Source organism: Sceloporus occidentalis, unplaced genomic scaffold (assembly GCF_023333645.1).
Source record: "Sceloporus occidentalis isolate IW3139 unplaced genomic scaffold, rSceOcc1.0.p SCAF_114, whole genome shotgun sequence".
NCBI classification, from domain to species: domain Eukaryota; kingdom Metazoa; phylum Chordata; class Lepidosauria; order Squamata; family Phrynosomatidae; genus Sceloporus; species Sceloporus occidentalis.
Window position 1 is genome coordinate 2,950,700 of NW_028317094.1, and position 22,704 is coordinate 2,973,403.

The 22,704-nt window shown below is 41.5% G+C and overlaps 1 protein-coding gene across 1 annotated transcript; it reads right to left on the reverse strand.

Moving 5' to 3' along the window:
* Positions 1-14,225: 14,225 nt before the first annotated feature.
* LOC149282494 (uncharacterized) lies at positions 14,226-22,169 on the reverse strand. The gene is made up of 2 exons (XM_089498180.1): positions 20,838-22,169; positions 14,226-14,266 (listed from the first exon to the last, which is right to left on the reverse strand). The coding sequence occupies exons 1-2, from the start codon at positions 21,976-21,978 to the stop codon at positions 14,226-14,228; spliced, it is 1,182 nt and encodes a 393-aa protein (XP_089354306.1). The 5' UTR covers positions 21,979-22,169.
* Between the last annotated feature and the right edge of the window lie 535 nt (positions 22,170-22,704).

Here is a 22,704-nt window from a genome sequence, read left to right on the forward strand (position 1 = left end):
GTACTTGGGGGTTTATTAGGAGAAAAGAGGGCAGGAAGGACCCTTGGAGAGAGGTATGGCCATGGAGGGGATCAGGATCCAAAGGTAAAAAGGGCTTTGAGGAGCCCCCTTCCTCCTGGAAAGTGGGGCAGAGGAAAGACCCTCCATTCTTATGCCTCATTTGGAGAATATTTTTGTGCCAAATAAAGAGCATCACACAGGATAGCATTGGAAATAACATTTTTTGGGTGGGATGAGTTGTCCCTGGGGTCTTGTGGAAGGGGCTCTATCTGGGCAGGAGAGAAGAGCCCAAATTTAGGACACAGACAAGAGAAGGCAGATGGAGGGACCCAAAGCCCCTTCTGGAAGAGGGACACCCCCATGGTAACCTCGGAACTAGGCTTAGAGGCCCACAAGATTTGGATTTTCCTTCGCAACAACCCTGCAAAGGAGGAAAAGGAGAAAGACCTTCAGCCCCTGAAAGATTACCCCCCTCCCGGTTCTGGGAAAATGCTGAAAGGGCCTTGGACCCCCTTGAAGGGGTGTAGGTTAAAGGATGGGAAGGAGGAGGGAGGGAGGGAAAGTGCCAAGGGCAGAGAAGCATAAAGGGACTGCTGAAGTGGGGAGCATCTGGGACCTGATCCAGAAATCCACCTCCCAGAACCCATTGTTAGAGCCTACCACAGCTCAGTGTGATGCTTTAAATGACCATTTCGCAGATAAAATCTCTCACAGAAGAACCAACTTCGATACCAGCATAAGATGATGATGATAATAATAATAATAATAATAATAATAATAATAGATTTATTTCTAGGTTACAACAATAAAATACATTGAGATTACAATAAAATCCAAAAGAAATCAATCCCTATGCCCACCCCGATCCCAATACTAAAACTGGATCAAACAATGATAGTATAAAAACAGTAAAACAGTAAAAACATTCGATTAGAGGCTATAGGTGAGGTGTCCAGTGACTCTGTGAATAAGATCATACTGGATCATTTTGAATCTGTGAGTACCAAGGATGTGGACAAGCTCCTTAGAAGTGTGAAGAAGACAAATTGCCCTCTCGACCCTTGCCTTTCATGGCTGGTCATCCAAGGAGGAGATGCTTTGAGGACTCACCTGAGATATATCATAGATGCATCTCTTAGTTAAGGCTATTTTCCATCTTGCTTAAAAGAAGCGGTGATATGGCCTCTTCTGAAAAAGCCCTCCCTAGATCCCTTGGACATGAAGAATTACAGACAGGTCTCCCATCTTCCATTTCTAAACAAGGTGATTGAGAAGGCAGTTGCTCTTCAACACCAAGTAGTCTTGGAAGAATCAGATTATCTAGACCCATTTCAAACTGGCTTCAGGATGGGATACGGAGTCAAGATTGCTATGCTCACCTTAGATCATCTCCACTTGAGTATTGACAGTGGAAGTGTGACCCTGTTGATGCTTTTGGACCTCTCAGTGGCTTTTGATACTAGTGAACATGGCATCCTTCTGGAACTCCTGAGAGAATTGGGGATAGGGGCCAATGCATTGCAATGGTTCCGGTCCTATTTCTCAAGCAGATTCCAGATGGAGATGCTTGGGGACAGTTGCTCCTCTAAAAAGGAGCTTAAATCCAGCATTCCCCAGGGCACCTTCCTATCCCCAATGCTATTCAGCATCTACATGAAACCACCAAGAGGGTTCATCCGGAGGCATTGGGCGGGTGCTATCAGTATGCTCATGACATCCAGAGATATCTCAGTGTCAACTAAAGAAGGCATCTCCCTCTGAATGAATGTCTTGAGGCAGCAATGGGCTGGATAAGGAAAGAAAAGAATGAAACTGAATCCAGATAAAACGGAGGTGCGTGTTGTTGGAGGTCCTAATCTGGGTATGGAGGTTTGTCAACCGGTCCTGGATGGAGTCACACTTCCCCTAAAGGACTGTGTTTGCAGTTTGGGGGTGCTCCTGAATCCATTGCTCCAGATGTCAGCTCAGATAGATGCGATGGCCAAGAATGCCTGTTATCATCTTTGACTGATACACCAACTGCGTCCCTTCCTGGAACCTGAAGACCTAAAAACTATGGTGCATGCGCTGGTAACCTCACATCTTGACTTCTGTAATGTGCTCTACATAGGGCTACCCTTATATCAAGTCTGGAAACTTCAACTAATCCAAAATATGGCAGCCAGAGTGGTCACTGGAAGATCTAGAGGTGATCATATCACACCTATACTAACCTCTCTTCACTGGCTGCCCATTAATTTCCGGGGACAGTACAAGGTGATAGTTATAACCTTTAAAGCCCTTCATGGCTTGGGTCCAGCTTACTTACAGGATCCTCTTTTCCCACGCAATCTGCCCCACACATTGAGGTCCTCTAGTAAAAGGTTACTGCAGCCAACCATAACAAGGCTCTCTGCATTTACCCAGAGGACCCTCTCTTCTGCTGCTCCCAGTTTATGGAATGGCCTCCGGAAGAGGTCTGATATATCACCCGTCTTGAAGGCTTTAAAAATGCGATCAAGACGTATATCTTCCGACAGGCCTTTTCAGATTAACATTACAGCAATCTCCAATTAATTTAATAAATTGTTCAACAACTGCTCTAACTGCCTCTGCTCTGTTTTTAATAATTATTTTAATAATTGTTTAAGAATTTAATTGTATTTTAATGTGGATGGGAGGAATTGGGAGAGTTTTGGATGCAACAATGATAAGTTGCTATTGTATTTTACTTATGCTTTTACTGTTAGCCTCTTTGATCTGTTTGGAGAAGCGCAATAATAATAATAATAATAATAATAATAATAATAATACAATGATTTGATAAATAACCAAGGCAATATGATTAAATTAAAAACATTAGAGGAAATAAGAGAAGAAGGTAAAGAATGTCATTGGCTTATTTTCAGGCAAATAAGAGAGAGGTTTTTGTTAGATATGAAAACATATGGAATAGAAATAATTAGTACAGAAATACTAGGAAATGTGCTTGCTATCGGGAAAGGTTCACTTGTGGGGAAATTGTATAAAATCCTGTTAAAACATGAGATGGAATCTGAAGTGGTTAAAGAAAACATGGTTCAATGGCCAAGAAATCTAGGACGCAATATTGAGATGGAAGAATGGGAGTTATCCTGGAAAAGGAGGATAAAATACACAGCTTCCCAAGCCCTAAGGAAAAACTACTACAAAATATTTTTTGAATGGTATTTTAAACATGAAAACGTTGGTTTTCTGACTGTCCTGAAACCAAACCTCAGCAGATACTGAGGTCAAACTGTAAATAATGTTCAAATTCCTTTTATTTTCAGAATAAACAACCATACAATCAATAAAATTACAATTCAAACATACATCACACTTATTCTTTTTTTGTTCTTATTATTAGCATCTACTTCTTCCATCTACATCTTTCTCCTTCCTACCTCCTCTATTCTTTAAACCGCATGTCATCATACCTTCCTACTACCTTCTTTCTCATTCTTTCCACCTTTCTCCTCCTTTCTCTCTCTCTCCTTCATAACTGTACCATTCTCTTTCTCATCATTCCACTCTACCCAACTGTAACCTCTACCTTATACACTTACACATACCTTCAACTACATACATAACTCTCTTTTTACCACATCTATCTTCTTTCTCACTTTCTTTCTCACTTCTAGAAGAATAGGAAAGAAGATCTTATTTCAGCTTCCTCACTTCTAATTTAGTCTATACTTTACCATGTATCATAACTTTCCTTTCTTTCTCTATTTCATATTTACTTTACTACTACACTTCTATCTTGTTACTCAATTTACATTCTTCTACTCTATCCAAAGTTCACTTAATACACAGAAAAGAATCTACAATGTCATCTCCTTCTATCTCCTTTGAAGGCTGCTGACTGATGCATTTCTGCATCATTATATAAAACAGTGATGACTCCACTCCACTCCTATGCCCTCTAACTCTGGGTGAATATGATGATGATGATGATGATGATGATGATGATGATGATGATATATTTAGATCCCGCCTTTTCCCGAAGGAATGAAGGTGGGTTACAAGAAAAAGTAATAAAATACAATATACATTTAAAATAATAGCCAAACCCTAACCCTCCCTCCTGCACCCCAGTCCCAATTATAGAAGTAAATTATGGGCCTGAACAGACAGGCCAAAATAAAGCTGCTTTGGGTCACTTTGGAGGTATGCTGTTCAGAGACACATGCATCTTAAGAGGCCAGAAGCTGCACCAAAGCTGTACCCCAGTCCTTAGGACTGTAGCATGGCTTTGTCATGGCTTCTGGCTTCTTAGGACACATGCATCATTTAAATAGCATACCTCCAAAGTGATCCAAAGGAGCTTTGTTTTGGCCTGTCTCTATGGCCTCTAAGTAAGATAAATTACAATACAGATAAGAGAAAGATAAAATGGTCTAACATTAGGGTGGAGAGGCTGAGGGGAGAACTTCTATCTATGCAGGGTAGCCGGGTTATCGTTAACAATAACAGTGTCAGTGACAGTGAAAAGTCTAATCTGGAAAGGCCTGCTGAAAGAGATCCGCCTTAACAGCCTTTTAAAAAGCTTCTAAGGTGGTGATGTGACGGATCTCTTCCAGCAGGTCATTCCAAAGCCTAGGAGTGGCAGAAGAAAAGGTCCTCTGGGTTGTTGTAGCCAATCTAGTCTTCTTAGGCTTTAGGAGACTTTTTCCAGTGCAGAGAGGATTGTGTGGAAGAAGGCACTCCTGAAAGTAGTCTGGACCCAAGCCATGTAGGGCTTTAAGGTTACAACCAACACCTTGTATCTTGCAAGTGGAGGGATTTAAGAGCCTCCCTTTGATTCTCTTGGATCCCTCTCTAAAATCTCAGGGCCCCACAGAGACTCCCAAGAGAGGAGATGAGAGGAGGCCTGGCAGCCGGAGAAGAGGGGAGGGGGGGCTTCCTTGCTTCCAGCCCCCAAAGCTGCCTCCCTACAGAAGACCCTCCAGACCCCCATCCTTGGCTCCAAAATGGGGGCTCTTACCCCTCAGCCATCCTTCTCACAGAGGAACCAAATTTGGGGGCCCCCCATCGCCATCTCAAGGCCCCCACCTTCCCTTTCCTGCCAAGGAAACCCAGAAGGAGCCCTTCTTCTTCCTAAGCAGCCAATGGTCAAAGCCACCAGCCTTCTAGAACCCTATTCAGGCTCCAAGCCAACCGCCAGCCTTTCCCAGAATTCCACACTCTCCCTCCTCCGAGCGGAGGAGACCGGGAGACGGAGCAATGGGTGCAGACTCCAAGGAAAGAGAATTTATTGTCTTAAACTTGTAATTTCAGTTGTGTCTCTTTATGAGGGAGAATTGCATATTATTATTATTATTATTATTATTATTATTATTATTTATTATCAACAACAATTATGATAATTAGTGTCTTGTTCCCAAAACCACAGAGCCTTGTGAAATCTCAAAGACTGTGTTTCTCACACGGAGGTTTTTGCAGCTCTTTGCAGCTCGGATCCGAAGCCACTGCGGGTCCAATGATGCGAATTCAGGCAACAACGTTTTGTGTTATCACAGGCGATTCCTTTCTTCTTCTTTTTAAATAAAGTTTATTGAGTTTAAAGTAAAACATACATACATACATCTTTCTAAAATGAACCAACAGTTACATTGACAAGGTATATGAGGTATCAATATTTGTATGCAGCCTTTTATACTCAGAGGTTGAACAGTCAGTTCTTTGGCTTCTCCCATCTCATACCTTCTTCAGATCAGCTCCTCGCTCCTTTTATCTTTCTTATCTCACTCATCCAACTAATCCCACTTTCCGTGTCTCTTCCTCCTCGTTCATACATACTCTAACCTTCTTTGCCCAATTTTATCCTTGATTGCTTGATTATTTCTTGCTCTGAGTCCCAGCTTAGCAACACCTTTTATATTTTACCCATCAGACCTTTTTGATATCCTTTGATAAATAAAAGCTTTTCTAGCTCTGAACTATCATCTTTTTCTCCCGTGATTTTAGGTCTTGCTGCGTTTTGAAGTAAATTTGTTGATATTCAAACCAATTCAGATTAAAACCTTGTAACTTTAAATCTTTTTGTGTTTTAATTTCTATTTCTTCACCCTTAAACTTTAAGAGATCGTCATAAATAATCCAATTCCCTTCTCTCTCCATTTTCGTTCTGTAAATGGCTTCTAAAGGCGAGGCCCATTTTGGGAATCCCATAACTATCCGACCTTTATACTTGTTCCAAATCCTAAACAACGCATGTCTAATACAATGATTGTTAAGCGAGGGATCTGCTTTTTCTTTGTCATATAAGAGAAAAGCATGCCTTCCAAATTTAAGGCCTTCACCTTCCAATTCTCATGATTCTTTATCCTGCAAATTAATCCAGTTTTTAATTAGCCTCATCATATAATTTAATATTTGGAACCATTAACCCTCCTCTTTCCTTTGCGTCTTGTAAAACCTTTAGTTTTGCTCTAGGGTTTTCACTCCCAAATGAAGTCTGTTAAATCCCTTTCCCAATTCTTAAGCATTTTCTCTGGGATTATAATAGGGAGAGTTTGAAATAAAAAGAGGGTTTTAGGGAATATGTTCATTTTAATGGCAGCTATCTTACCTAAGAAGATAAGTGCAGTTTATTCCAATTATTAATTTCATTTTAATTGTTTTTCCACAGAGAGCCATAATTATTCCCGAAGAGTTCATTTGTTTTATTTGAAATCATTAATCCTAAATATCTAATTTTCCCTTTAACTTCAATTCCATTGAATCCGGTTACTTTGGACATTTGTTCTTTATTCATATTTTTCGTTAAAATCGCGGATTTTGGTAAATTCACTCTGAAACCACTAAAGTCTCCAATGTTTTTATAGCCTTCTTAAGCTTATCTGCATTCTCTAAGGGCTCCTCTAGATCTATAAACAAATCATCTGCATAGGCTTTTATTTCATATGTATGTGTTTTAATTGTTACTCCCTTCAAACCAATATCCAATTTTACCTTCCTAATTAAGATCTCAATCACAACTAAGAAGAGAAGGGGAGATAAGGGGCATCCTTGACGCGTTCCCTTTTTAATTGGAAAGGAGGGGGTTTTCTCTCCGTTTCTTAAAATATTAGCCTTTTGATCCGAATACAGTCTCTCTATCCATCTACGAAAATCATCTCCTATATTCATCGCCTCTAAGATTTTAAAGATTGTGTTCCAATTTACAGAATCGGATGCTTTTTGTAGGTCTAAAAGAAATAAACCTGGCTGCTTGCCATTATGTCTATGATAGTCCTCCAAAATATTCAAGGTATGCCGTGTGTCCTCTTTTAGTTGTCTTCCAGGGAGAAAACCTTTCTGATCCACATCAATGATTTTACTTAAGATCTTTTTAAATCTTTTAGCCAAAATTGCTGTGTATATTTTGTAGTTAGAGTTTAATAACGAGAGAGGCCTATAATTAGCGGGGTCATCGCCTGCTTTGCTTTCTTTCACAATTAAGGTAATTTTCGCTTCTTTCCATGTATCTGGTATTTTACCAGTAAGAGCTTCTTTGGAAACTTGGTATAAGGGGCGGCATAACTCTTCCTTAAATAGTTTATAGACATATAAGGGAAAGCCATCTGGGGTTTTATGGGCTTTCCCTTCCTCTATTGCTTCTAAAATTTCATCAAGAGTTATATCTGGCTCTAAGAAATTTCTTTGCTCTTCGTCTAGTTTCACTCTTTCTTCTATGTTACACCAATCGGGTAAGTTTTCCACCTTGAGATTTTCACTTCCATATAAGTTTTTGAAGTATTCAAAGAAGGTCTGTTTAATATCCTTTTGTCTTGATAATATTTTCCTGTCTTTCTTGATTTGGTTTCTATTTCTCTTCTCTTTTAATTTAAGGGCGAACCATCTCCCTTCCTTCTTGGCATGACCGAAATAGTCTAATTGGGGGCTCCTTCCGTGGGGCTTCCGCAGTGATTCCAAAGTGACCCCTCATTTTGGCGAAATAGGTAAGAAGCGAATGGACAGAAATTGCTTCCAAGCTCACTCCGATTCCACTCCGAATTGGTCTGGTGTGGGATGCAGCTTTGCTTCTGCTCTGTTTCACCACCGCAAACCCCCCGGTTGCAGATTTCCCATGATGCAGCACTGCAATTCCCCCCATTTCCTTCCGGTGGTCCTTTCGTTTTCAGGGCAACCGAGGGGAGGGGGGAATGGGTAGCCAATGGGAGCGGAGGAAGGTTCAGGTAAAGGGAAGAACAGTATATAAAACAAAAACATGAAACAAGATAGACAAGGTAACTGTTACATGGATTTGTAATTGGTTGACCGGCCGAACCCAGAGGTTGCTCAGCAATGGCTCCTTTTCATCCTGGAGAGAAGTGACCAGTGGGGTGTCCAGTGGGGTTCTGTCCAGAGCCCAGTGCTATTCAACATCTTTATCAATGACTTGGATGACAGAAATGGGGGCATACTTATCAAATTTGCAGATGACACCAAAGTAGAAGTAGTAGCTAATTCCCCAGAGGACAGGATCAAAATTCAAAAGGACCTGAATAGACCAGAAAGCTGGGCCAAAGTTAACAAAATGAAATTCAACATGAAGAAATGTAAGGTATTGCATTAAGGCCAGAAAAATGAAATGCACAGATATAGGATTATGGGGGACACCTTGATGAATGAAACTATGTGTGAAATGGATCTAGGAGTCCAAGAAGACCACAAGTTGAACATGAGTCAACAGTGCGATGCAGCAGCTAAAAAGGCCAGTGCAATTTTAGGCTGCATCAATAGAAGTATAGTGTCTAGAAAAACCAAGGGAAGTAATAGTGCCACTCTATTGTGCTTTGGTCAGAGCCCACCTGAGGCCCTCACTCCTGGAACCTTCTTCCCCCGTGAGCAAGAGCCATCACTTCTTTAACCAGCTTCAAAACAGAGTTGAAGACCATCCTGTTCAGGGCAGCGTTCCCAGGCATTGCATAATTGCCACTTGCTATTTGATGTTCTTTTGTTGTCTGTTTTATTGAATCATTTCCTGTATTGCTATGTATTTTATATGTATTATCCTACTAGAGAGGCCCCTTCCCCACCACCACTCCCTTTGTGTCGTATCTTTTTAGATTGTAAGCCTGAGGGCAGGGAACCGTCCAATTATAAAGATTGTCTGTACAGCGCTGTGTAAATTTACAGCACTTTATAAATAAAGGTTAATAACAACAACAACAACAACAACAACAACAACAGTTCTGGGCACCACTATTCAAAAAGGATGTTGAGAAACTGAAGCGTGTCCAAAGGAAGGTGACTAAAATGGTGAAGGATTTGGAAACCAAAGATCACAATGGGACAGTCTCAATGCTTCAGGCAAGGAGCATCAGACTGAAGTCACAATGGGACAGTCTCAATGCTTAAGGCAAAGAGCATGAGACTGAAGTCACAATGGGACAGTCTCAATGCTTCAGGCAAGGAGCATCAGACTGAAGTCACAATGGGACAGTCTCAATGCTTAAGGCAAAGAGCATGAGACTGAAGTCACAATGGGACAGTCTCAATGCTTCAGGCAAGGAGCATCAGACTGAAGTCACAATGGGACAGTCTCAATGCTTAAGGCAAAGAGCATCAGACTGAAGTCACAATGGGACAGTCTCAATGCTTCAGGCAAGGAGCATCAGACCGAAGTCACAATAGGACAGTCTCAATGCTTCAGGTAAAGAGCATCAGACTGAAGTCACAAAGGGACAGTCTCAATGCTTCAGGCAAAGAGTATCAGACTGAAGTCACAATGGGACAGTCTCAATGCTTCAGGCAAGGAGCATCAGCTTCCCTCGGTTCGCCTCTGACATCTTTCTCCTCCGCATCTTTAACTTGGGCACCATCCACTTCATAAGGTCCTTTAATTCCTTTATGTCTTCCTCCATTCGATAAACGTCTACCTGGTGTTCTTCTGTCCTGGGGCAGCTATCAAGCGACTCCCCCACTGCCAGGTCCCAGGCTGTCACTCCGACCCCCAACGGCCTTCCTTTCCCCAGTCTGGGGCCAGAAACCCAAATCCTCCAGTGGTGGCCTGGATAGTGTGAGCTTCAGGAGGTTTCCCAGTCTTGGGCATGGCTCCTAGTTCCTCTGAAGAAGGCACTGCTCCTCCACCACCGGACTCTCCAGAACCACCGGGTTCTCCAAGAACTCTTCTTGTTCCTGGGTCTCCATTGGAGTTAAAACTGTGAGACCTGGAGTCAGTCCTGTGCTCAGAAAATAAAACTCATTTGAAACAAAAGAAGCTTTATTGATGAATCCAGGCAGAAACATCCGTTAACACCTTTTTGCAAAGTCTGAAGTCCAAAGGAACTTGCTCAACCCCTCCCTAAGCCAGCCCCCAATTCCCAAGCTAAAGCAACACAAGTGGAGGTTGCATAGATACCAAGGTTGTCTATACTTCCCTTCTCCCAGACAGCCTCACCTTGAAGAGCGGTGTTCCCAAGCCAGCTTCACTCCTCCTTGATAACCATTCTCCAGCTGCAACCCCAGCCCCTCTCCAAACGCCCTCCTTCATCTAAAAGCCACTCCATCTGCCCTTCTATCATTTTCCATGATGTGCTTTCTATCACCCATCACTCTACACTACCTACTATGAACTACAACTCCTACTTTAATAAGCAAACCCTAATATTTTTACCCTTTATGACAGAACTCTTATACACTAGTCCTGACACGCAATGGGCCAGTCTGAAGTGACAATTCTCCTGTCTCAATCCTTCAGGCAAGGAGCATCAGCATAAAGTCACAATGGGCCAGTCTCAGTCTTTCAGGCAAGGAGCATCAGCATGAAATCATAATGAACCTGAGTTCAAATTGGGCCAGTCTGAATCCTTCAAGCAAGGAGCATTGGCCTGAGGTTGCAATGGGCCAGTCTAAATCCTTCACGTAAAGAGCACCCCTCTGAAGTCACAGTACTACTATCTCAATTATTCAGGCAAAGAGCATCAGCCTGAGGTCACAATATGTCATGTATTCATGCATTTATTGATTTAGGGATTCATGCCATAAGGGTTATAGGTTTAGGTTTAAATTAGAGTTAAGATAGATGGGATTTATGGTGGGTTAAAATAATATGTTTGAATATGTGCTTTAATGGAAGATACTAGAAAGAGGTAGAGAGATCATGGCTAAAGAATGTGCTTCTTTGCTAGGATTGGAATGTGTGGGCATCACCCTTCTAACAGAGCCTTGAGTTTAAAAGACTGGTCTCTGGAAAAGGAGGAGGGAACATAGAGAGTCATTGGTGTTGTTATATTGTATTATGTTGTTATGGGTTTATGCTTATTATATTTTCATATGGTACCATATTAGATTGGGATTGATGGGGTTTCGTATTAGATAGATAGATAGATAGATAGATAGATAGATAGATAGATAGATATTGTTAAGCCATAATGTTAATTAAAACTGTTGTGTGGCTGAGCTCTGTGGTCCAAGGCCAGAGGTTCAGTGGTTGAGAAAAGGCACATGAGAGCTTAATTGTCTTTAGAACAGCTGCCAAAATCTCAGATGGGAGGACACTGCGCAGGAAAGGGCTACCCAATTAATTGGCTTTATTGGTGAATGGGGTGGGGTTAATTGATATAAAAGTGATATGTTTATACTTTCTTTCATTCCTGCCAAATAAAGTCCCTTCTATTGCATGTATCTTCTTCAATAAAAGCTGTTCTTTTTCAAAGTACTGCCTTTTGTGTTTCAAGAGGGGCTGCAATTAGGACCCTGACATATATCTCTCTCCCCTTCCATTCACCCTGCTTTCCCAAAAGGGCTGGAGAGCATACCAAAACAACCACAGAACCATTCCCTGCTCTTGTGTAATGCCAGGTCAGTCAAAAATAAAACACACATAGTCCATGATCTCCTACTGGATGAAGAGGCTGACCTGGCTTGTTTCACAGAGACCTGGCTGGTGAAGATAGCTCAGCCACCTGGGATCAGGCCTTACCAGCCAGGTTCTCCTCCAGTGAGCAGATAAAGGGACGTCGCTTTGGTTCATAAAGAGAATCTTGCTTTGGCCAGGATACCTATCCATAAGATGGCCCACATCAAATGTATTTGCCTCAGCTTAAAGACTAGGGAATGTCTGGGGATTCTGTTGGTTTAATGTCCACCTGTTGCTTAACATAAATACTCTCTGGAAAAGATAACATCAGAATTAACACAAACCAGGGAAAGAGTGACATTCCTGGAGGAAGAAAATAAAAAAATGGGAAAAGAGATAGAGAGATTAACAAAAGAACATACTTAAGATACAGCAGAAAGAATTAAATTAGAGCAAAGATTTAGGGAGAGATGTCTTAGAATAAGAGGTCTTCCTGAACAGAAGGACAAAGATCTATATAAAAGGATAATACCGGCCTTGGCTGAATTTATGGACCTAGATAATGAAACCTTTCTCCTTGAGGTGGACAAGATGTTTAGAGTAAGCAAAACAGAAGAGACTGCCCAGAGATATCGTGATTTATTTTGTTAGGACTCAAATGAAAGAAGCAATTCTACAACAACACTTTCATTCAAGATTCAAAATTGAAGAAAATGAAATTTTATTATTTAAAGATATCTCTGGGAAACTGTTAAGGAAGAGGAAGGAATATGGACCACTGACTAAGGTGTTGCGCTGCAATGCAATCTACTGCAAATGGGAACTAAGGGCCTATCTTTACAATTCAAGCAAAAAAGATACCAATCAACTCGGTACAAAAAAGAAGACATTTTCTACATGAGAATGAAAAAGAACTTAATAAAAGGGACAGTCAGAAAAAAGAAAGAAACAACCCCGGAAAAGGAGAAGAGGATAAGGAGGAAGAGAGCTTAGAAGAAGAAACAGAAGAAGGAGAACTGCTTAGGAAACCAGATCCAAACACAAGAGAGGATGATATAGATGGAGAATATGAAGATGAAACGGAAAAAGACGGACATCCTATCATCGAATGTTAAAGGAATTAACAGACCCCAAAAATGAGGTAAACTTTTCCATTATTAAGGGAAACAGAGACTTGATGTAATTTGCCTTCAGGAAACCCAGATAAAGAAAGAGGATATAAGATTGTTGGAAAATGACAAATTGGGGAAAGAATACATAGCAGCCTCAAAAAAGAGGGAAAAAGGTGTAGTGATTTATGTAAAGGATAAATGAGAATCTAAAGAGGTATTCTCAGACCCCAATGGATACTTGGTTGGTGTAGAAGTTACTTTACAAGACCAAAAGATCCTAATGGTGGGAGTTTCTTGGCCTGTTCTTTGGAAAATTGAAAAAAACAAATGCCAGACCATATGTGCGATAGGACCTTAATGATGGGAGATTGAAATGGGGTGATAGACCCCCAGATAGATAGAAAGGCAGACAACTAAATATACTTAAAGCAAGGGAAATTACTGAAATCTTTCTTTGAATTAAAAGAAGCCTTTGCATTAGAAGATACTGGAGAATGAAGTATGTTCTGTCTAAGGATTTACGTTCTTTTCAAACACTCATCAATCCTGGTTGAGAATAGATATGTTCTTGACTTCCCCAACTATTAGCACAATGGTGGAAGCAGGAGAAACCCTACCAAAAATCCTATTGGGTCACAATCCAATTTTATTCTCTTTGATGAGTAAACCTAAGGAACTGATATGGAGACTAGATGAGACTTTGTTAAAAGATGGAAAAAGTCTAGATAAAGCAAAAACAAACCCACTTAAATCCTTCTTTGAATAAAATATGAATGGGGAAGTCAGCCCAGAGATCGTCTGGGACACAAGGAAAGCGGTAATGAGGGGTTTCTCTTTGAAACAATCTTACAAAAGGAAAACAAATAGAGAAAAGAATTGGAAAGAACTATAGGAAAAGTTAAAGGATAAGGAACAATTACTTCAAGAAAACCCCCAAAACAAAATGATTCAACAACAGATTAAGAAGATTCAAAAGGAAATATCCAGATGGCTAATAGAAGACCAGGAGAAAAAATTAAGACACATCAAACAGAAACACTTCTTGAATGCTAATAAACCTGGCAAATGGTTAGCAAGGAAACTGAAAAAGGGAAAGGAGAAACAAATCTTTTCAAGGGTTAAAGAAGGGGACAAGATTTATTCCAACCAAAAACATATGAAAGAATGTTTATATAAATATTTCACAAATCTATACAAAGAAGAATATATTTCCCATGAGAGGATACAAGAATCTTTGGACAGAAAAGGCGTAGTAAAGATTGATGAAGAACAGATAATTGAACTTAATAAACCAATAACAGCTCCTGAGGTGCTAGAATCAATCAGTAAAACCAAGGCACCCAAAGCGCCAGGGCTGGATGGCCTAAGAGCAATATATTACAAGAGCTTACAGAAAGAGCTAATTAAACCTCTAGTAGAAATCATGGATAGACTTTCACAAAAAAGAACGCCTGACTCTTGGAAGAGAGCTGATATTGCACTGATTCCTAAAGAAAGTAAGGAGCTGCTGGAGGTGAAACATTTCAGACCGATTTCTCGCTTTAACAACGATTATAAAATCTTTGCAATGGTTTTAGCAGAAAGATTTTTGAAAACCCTACAAAATATCATAAACGAAGACCAAACGGGCTTCCTCCCAAAAAGGCACCTTAGAAACAACACGAGGAATTTAATAGATATTATAGACTTCTATGAGAAGAAAACAGATTAAAAAGCAGCTATGATTTTTCTTGAGGCCGAAAAGGCGTTTGATGAAGTTAATTGGACCTTCATGCTGGAAACCTTAAGAAAAATGGTTCTAGGAGATAACTTTATCAGCTGGATAGATGCAATCTATAGAAAACAAACAGCGAGGCTTATTATTAATGGGGGAAAGCGAAGGCGTTACCTGTAATGAGAGATACCCCTCTCACCTTTGTTATTTATGGCCACTTTAGAGACTCTGAGTCCTAGCATTAAAGAAGATAAGAAGACCAAAGGCCTGGAAATAAAACAGGAAGAGTACAAACTTAAACTGTATGCGGACGACGTGGTGATATCCTTATCTGACCCAATAGAAAGTGTTAATCCCCTGCTTTATAAATTAAAGGAATACGGACAGCATTCAGGTTTACGGATTAACAAGGATAAGACAAACATTTTACCAATGGATTTAACAAAAGAACGATCAGGAAAATCTACAAGAGGTGAGTGGCTTTAAAGTAGAAGAAAAGGGTCAAATATCTAGGTTTTGAGTTCTCCTCTAAAAACCGAGACCTCTTTAAAAGCAACTACAAGAAAATATGGGGTGATATCAAACAAAATCCCAATAGATGGGCTAAACTCAACCTATCCCTCTTGGGAAGGATCAGGACAGTTAAAATGAACGTACCACCTAAATTACTATGTTTCGTTCAGACTATACTATCCTTCTTAATGACAAACCATTTTTAAAACAGCAGAAGGACCTGCAAAAATCCATCCGGGAAGGGAAAAAACCTAGAATCAGATTTAAATCTCTCATAGATGATGTAACGATTCACAATCCTCTCTTCTATTTTGACCTGACACTTCTTTGGGTGTTTGAAGGACAGTCGTGTGGATGGATTGTAAAACACAGACCAAGCGGCTGATTAAACAAGAATGTAAGTTTAATTTTAAAACAGAATAGGCAAAGGTATCTTTGAGATGGAGTTGTTACTATGTCTTCTTTTGTTTTATATATACAGGGCTGGTTTTAACTCTATAGTAATAATAACAACAACAACTCTGCCACACAGGCTATACTATCACTCAAGAAATGATGGAAGCCAAAGCCCTCTTCCTGAGTCTGGTTCCCCTGAGTCTCTCTTCTAGACTCTCCAGAACTAATCCTGTCCCTCTCTGGACAAAGCAGTTCCTTAAGTAACCATCCCCTCAGGAACTATGGGAACCCAGTCCTCTCTTGGACTCTGCCGTTCCCATCCTCTCTATCACTATCTCCCACTGAACTCCCGCTTCATCCCTCAGGATTGCAAACCCTAACTGACTCCACCCAACTGCCAAGCGGAATCTTCAAACTCCTCAGCCAGCACCTGATTGGCTTAGAGTCTCTGGCTTCTGATTGGCTGGTTTGTAAGTCAGTCCGTCACACGCCTCCCCCCTTTAATAGGTTCATTGAGACACAGAACCAAACGGTTCTATGGTCCAAGGAACTCCCAGTTATCAATTATACTTACCCATTATATATAACATTATACACACATCAGGTGACACATATGATATACTTCATATACTTGTTTTATCAGTAACCATTACCAACTTAAATATCTTTGGTATTTTCCTGTATGTTCCCCTTTTAAACATATGTCTAATATCAGTTTTACTTGTTATAACAACTTACCATCATTTTCTTATAAGTTTAGCATATTATATCCATACTCCACATCACTTGTTGGGTTTTAATATTTTAATAACACTTAAATAACCTTTTCCCCAACTTTAGATCTTTATATGTTCCATTTAAATGTTTTTATCAAACATATTTAATCTTTTAACCCTTTTCTCTTATTGATGGAACATCATCTCCAACTACTTTGCCCCGTTCCCAGTATGGTTTTGAAAATATTTCATCTTCCATTATACTAATGGCAAACTACAATATATTGGTTTTCCAGTCTATCAACTCAATGATATCCTTGTCCTTTTTAGGAGTCTTCTCTGGATCAGTCCTTGTAACTGACCACGTGTTTCTTTTTACCGGCTGTGGACTTAACACCTCATCTAGTAAAAAGTCTTTGCTTCCTCCTGTTTCACTGGACCACATTCCTTGAGTGCTCTGAGCAATCTTTACATCTTCTTCTGTAGACCGTAAAGTGTCCCTTATCAAAATCATCCCGTTCTCTAGATAGTTCATCACAATCTTTGGGCTTTTTCCCTCTGTTGAATCTCCTTTTCCAGTTGGTTGATGGCTTTTGGGGTCCCACCAACGCTTGTCTGTCATCTGGTCGCCACCAGTATGTTTGACAGCGAAGTTTATAGACATGAACATGTTCTGCATATACATATCTATTCTTTCAACTTTTACTTTAAGATTCTTCCAGTCTCTGTGAACTAAACCCTTTTCTTGGGTTATATCACCCATTTGCCAAACTACATATTTTTCAACACTGTCCCATTTAATATATAGCTTCCAGAACCCTGAACTCTTTATTAGAACCTACAAAAGCCTGCTGTGATGCTTTTAATAACTACTTCACGGACAAAATCTCTCAGATGAGAGCCGATTTGGATGCTGGCCTTACGACAGAAGTGACAGGAGAGGTATCCAGAGCCTCCACCCATACTGTTATTCTGGATGAATTTGAGTCATTAGTACAGAGGATGTGGAGAAGCTCCTTGGGAGTATGATAAAGAGGACTTGCTCTCTCAATCCTTGCCCATCTTGGCTGGCCATCCAGTGGGGAAATACCATCAAGATGCTGCTAAAAATATAACTAATGCATCTTTCAGGGAAGGCTGTCTTCCATCTTGCCTCAAAGAGGTGGTGGTTAAACCACTTCTACAAAAAGCCTTCCCCTTGACCGTCTGGACAGAAACAATTTCAGGCCAGTTTGGATCTTAATATTCTTAGGCAAGGTAATGGAGAGGGCAGTCGCCATTCAACTCCAAGCAGTCTTGGAAGGAATGGATTTTTCTACATCCATTTCAAACTGGATTTAGGATGGGTTACAGAGTTGAAACTGCCATGGTCACCTTAGTCGGTGATCTCTGTCTGACAATCGACAGCTCTTTGAAAAGGGGAAGTCTGACCCTTCTGGTGCTATTGAAGGCCTCTCAGCGGCCTTCAATACCATTGACCACAGTATCCTGGAACATATGGGAGAGTTGGGAATTGGGGCACTGCTTTCCAGTGGTTCAGGTCCTACATCTCAGGCAGATTCCTGTCACTTGGGGACAGTTGTTCGTCCAAGAGGGAGCTCAAGTCGGGCATCCCTCAAAGCGTGATTCTGTCCCCAATGCTATTCAACATTTACATGAAGCTGCTGGGTGAGATCATTCGGAGACATGGGGCGGGGAGCAGGGAGACCTTGAAACAGTAGTACATGCGCTGGTCACCTCTCGGCTGGACTTCTGTAACGCACTCTACATGGGGCTACCCTTGTGCCAAGTTCAGAGACTTCAATTGGAACAGAATATGGCAGCCAGGTTGGTTATGGGCTCTTCTAGAACTGCCCACATTACACCGGTTCTTAAATCCCTCCACTGGATGCCCATTAGTTTCTGGACAAGATACAAGGTGTTGGTTCACTCTGGAACGACCTCCGGATGAGATCCATCCTATTAACACCTTGGAAGCCTTTAGGAAGGCTATTAAGACGGACCTCTTTCCAGACTAGATGAGATCTATTGACTTGCCTCCCCCTCCTCCTGACCCTTACCCTTGCCATCGTTAGTGTGATGGAAATTGCTATTGATGTATATCGTTCCTGCCCTCCCACCTCTCCTTCAGAAAACGACCCATTTCTTGCCCGAAAAACTTTTTTACTGTATTGTGTTATGAAAGTTTTAAATTTTCTTGCTGTTTAATAGGATTTTTAAGGGTTGATTAATGTTTTTATAATTGGGAGAAGGGGTTTGGAATTTTAATTGTATTTCTTAAATTGTATGTTATTTTATTACTGTAATCCTCTTTGATTCCATTGAAAAAAGGTGGAATATAAATAATAAGAATAAGAATAAAAATAACAACATCTGTTCAAGGTGGTCAAAAGCCCTTTCAGTATGCTCCCAGAACTGGGGGGGATGTTTCTGGGGCTGTGGGTCTCTCTGTTGGTCCTCCTCTGCAGGTTTGTTGTGAAGGAAAAGGTAAGTATGTGAGGGGGTGCCCAATCTGGATCCTGTGGGTCTCTAAGCCTAGTTCCCAGGTTTACAGGGGATTGCCAGAGTTTTGAGGTCCCTCTGTCTCCCTCCTCTGGGCTTTGGCCAAGAGGATTTTGGCTCTTCTCTCCCCCCAGAGCCCCCTCCCCCAGGACTCTAAAGAACCCCCCCCCCCAAGAAAAATGCTACTGAATCCTATCCTGTGTGATGCTTTCTATTTGGCACAAAACTCTTCCATAAATGAGGCATCAGAAGAGAGGGGTTCTCCTCGGCCCCACTTTCCACAAGGGAGGGGGCTCCTCAAAGACCTTTTTACCTTTGGATCCCCCTCCCCTCCATGGCCATGCCTCTCTCCAAGGGTCCCACCGGCCTTCATTTCTCATAATAACTCCCCAAGTACCCGGGACCCAAGGAATCCCCCAAGGAGGGGGCAGGGAAGGAAAGAGGGAGAGGAGGCCTTGCAGGACCCCTGCCTTTCTTTGGGGGGAGAAGAGGGGCTTCTCCCCTCCAGCCATTCCTCTGAATGAACAAGGGCTCTCCCCACTTCCCTCCCTCCCTCAGAACTGACTGTGAGGGCAGAAATGGTTTCTGGGGCTGAGACTGTGCAGGCGCATAAAGTCCCAAAGGCCCCTCCTCAGCATGCACAGGGATTGCCAGGTCCTAGATGCTGCTGCTTATTCCGCTGGCGGCCTTTGTGGGAAAGGAAGGTATGCGCCGGGGTTCAGTGGCCTCCCCTTCCTTCCCTCCTTTCTTCCTTTGAGGAGACCGCAATGGAGGCCAAGTTGCAGAGCTGGACTCAGGAGGGAAAGGCAGGAAAGGAAGGCTCTGCTTTGGAAATATAGCTCTCTCTGTGTATCCTGTATGTTTGTGTCTGTGTGTCTGTGCTGTTCTTATGGCTGGGAATGGAGATGAGAACTGAGGAGAGAAGAAAGGGTCAGTTTTGGGCAAATTCAGAAATTCTGTGCATCAAAGTCCAGTGTGTTGAAACAGTAAAGAACTTTATTGAGAACACATAGAAATTCAGTGTTTAAGCCAGAACTGACCACTCCAATCCAAACAATATATTAAAACCCCTAAAACCTAAAACATGACCCTCTTCCAAACCTAGCCCCTACCTCCAATTCCCACAGTCGATGCCCCACAGGTAACAAGGCCCCCTTTTGCCATTCCCAGAAACTAGCCCTTTCTGTTAATACCTGCCCCCAACTTTCTTAAGCCAAAATCCCACACATTGCAAAAGCTATAATTCCCATAACTATTCTAACCAGCTGCAACAAATCCCAACCTCCCATCTACCTAACGTATACCACAACCCACAATCCCCAGCCCAATTGACAACCCAAAGCAATTATCTATACTATTGGCAATTAAAACCTAAACTTAACAAAATCCAACTTGAAAACATAGAGACATATTGGCAGACAAATTTTACAAATAAGATCATAAGGGCCTTTTCTTTGCACTGCTGGATTGAAAATATATTTGTTGTATTCGTTATTGACAAATATAATGTTAGGATTTGTGTGGCTTCTCTCCTCTGTGGACTCTCTGATGTTTCACTAGGTGTGACTTTGAAGAAAAGCATTTCCCACAATGCTGGCATTTGTATGTCTTCTCTCCTGTGTTGACTCTCTGATGTTTCACTAGGTGTGACTTTGAAGAAAAGCATTTCCCACAATGCTGGCATTTGTATGGCTTCTCTCCTGTGTGGACTCTCTGATGTATCATTAGGATTGACTTCCGAGAAAAACATTTCCCGCAACGCTGGCATTTGTATGACTTCTCTCCTGTGTGGACTCTCTGATGTATCATTAGGATTGACTTCCGAGAAAAACATTTCCCACAATGCTGGCATTTGTATGGCTTCTCTCCTGTGTGGACTCTCTGATGTATCATTAGGCCTGACTTCTGAGAAAAACATTTCCCACAATGCTGGCATTTGTATGGCTTCTCTCCTGTGTGGACTCTCTGATGTATCATTAGGATTGACTTCCGAGAAAAACATTTCCCACAATGCTGGCATTTGTATGGCTTCTCTCCTGTGTGGACTCTCTGATGTTTCACTAGGTTTGACTTCCAAGAAAAACCTTTCCCACAATGCTGGCATTTGTATGGCTTCTCTCCTGTGTGGACTCTCTGATGTATCATTAGGATTGACTTCCGAGAAAAACATTTCCCACAATGCTGGCATTTGTATGGCTTCTCTCCTGTGTGGACTCTCTGATGTATCATTAGGCCTGACTTCAGAGAAAAACATTTCCCACAATGCTGGCATTTGTATGGCTTCTCTCCTGTGTGGACTCTCTGATGTATCATTAGGATTGACTTCAGAGAAAAACATTTCCCACAATGCTGACATTTGTATGGCTTCTCTCCTGTGTGCACTCTCTGATGTGACACTATGTGTGACGCACAAGAAAAACATTTCCCACAACGCTGGCATTTGTATGGCTTCTCTCCTGTGTGGACTCTCTGATGTATCATTAGGATTGACTTCCGAGAAAAACATTTCCCGCAACGCTGGCATTTGTATGGCTTCTCTCCTGTGTGGACTCTCTGATGTTTCACTAGGTCAGACTTCCAAGAAAAACCTTTCCCACAATGCTGGCATTTGTATGGCTTCTCTCCTCTGTGGACTCTCTGATGTATCATTAGGATTGACTTCCGAGAAAAACATTTCCCACAATGCTGGCATTTGTATGGCTTCTCTCCTGTGTGGACTCTCTGATGTATCATTAGGATTGACTTCTGAGAAAAACATTTCCCACAATGCTGGCATTTGTATGGCTTCTCTCCTGTGTGGACTCCCTGATGTCTCACTAGGTTTGACTTCCGAGAAAAACATTTCCCACAATGCTGGCATTTGTATGGCTTCTCTCCTGTGTGGACTCTCTGATGTATCATTAGGATTGACTTCCGAGAAAAACCTTTCCCACAATGCTGGCATTTGTATGGCTTCTCTCCTGTGTGGACTCTCTGATGTATCATTAGGCCTGACTTCTGAGAAAAACATTTCCCACAATGCTGGCATTTGTATGGCTTCTCTCCTGTGTGGACTCTCTGATGTATCATTAGGATTGACTTCAGAGAAAAACATTTCCCACAATGCTGGCATTTGTATGGCTTCTCTCCTGTGTGGACTCTCTGATGTATCATTAGGATTGACTTCCGAGAAAAACATTTCCCACAATGCTGGCATTTGTATGGCTTCTGCCTGGTGTGGACCCTCTGATGCATGACTAGGATTGACTTGTACGCAAAATATTTCCCACAATGCTGGCATTTATGTGACTTCTTTCCTGTGTGGACTCTCTCATGACTCAAATGTTTTTCTGTAAAGAAGGACAATTACAGATGAGACTGAAAATCAGTTAAGAGAGGAAGGTGTTATCGCATGATTTAGTCCTCATTAACCCCTCCTTCTTACAGATTAAATTAATAAAGTTGCTGTGAGTAAGCCAAGCCTGACCCTGCTGCTTATGCCCCTAAATCCATTGAACGGTTGCATTCTTCCTCCTAGGAGCTAGCAAAGAAGAGACCATATGGGAACTGCCTTGAGGGAATCAGTAGAAGAAGATAGTCAAAGGACTGTTGAAAAAAAAGTATTCAATTAAACATGTGCAAAAATACTTTGATTGGCAGGTGGCATCATATCCTGTGAGACGGCCACTGAATGCTGAGTCAGAGCCCAAGGCATGATGCAAGCTAACTGCAGAGGATGCTTCATGCTGTTTGGCACCAGGAGAGGACTCACAACCAATACAGTATGCAGCTCACATGAGGATTGGAGTGGATTGGATCGGAGTTGTGTGTACAATGGATGGTGAAGTTGATGGAAGTCGGAGAGGAGAGCTTGCAAATATTTGCATTATTTTGCAACTCAAGATAGAGAACCTCCAAGGATTTCAATGAAATCGACTGTGTTTGTGACTTATTTTTAAGTGTGAAAAGTGGTCAGTGCAT

Coding starts and splice junctions, on each gene's coding strand:
- LOC149282494 (XM_089498180.1), bottom strand. CDS start 21,978: ATGCATCAGAGGGTCCACACCAGGCAGAAGCCATACAAATGCCAGCAT. Junction 14,267..20,837: donor GCCATACAAATGCCAGCATT/GTGGGAAAGGTT, acceptor TATTGCTCTTAG/GCCATCCAGCCCTGGCGCTT.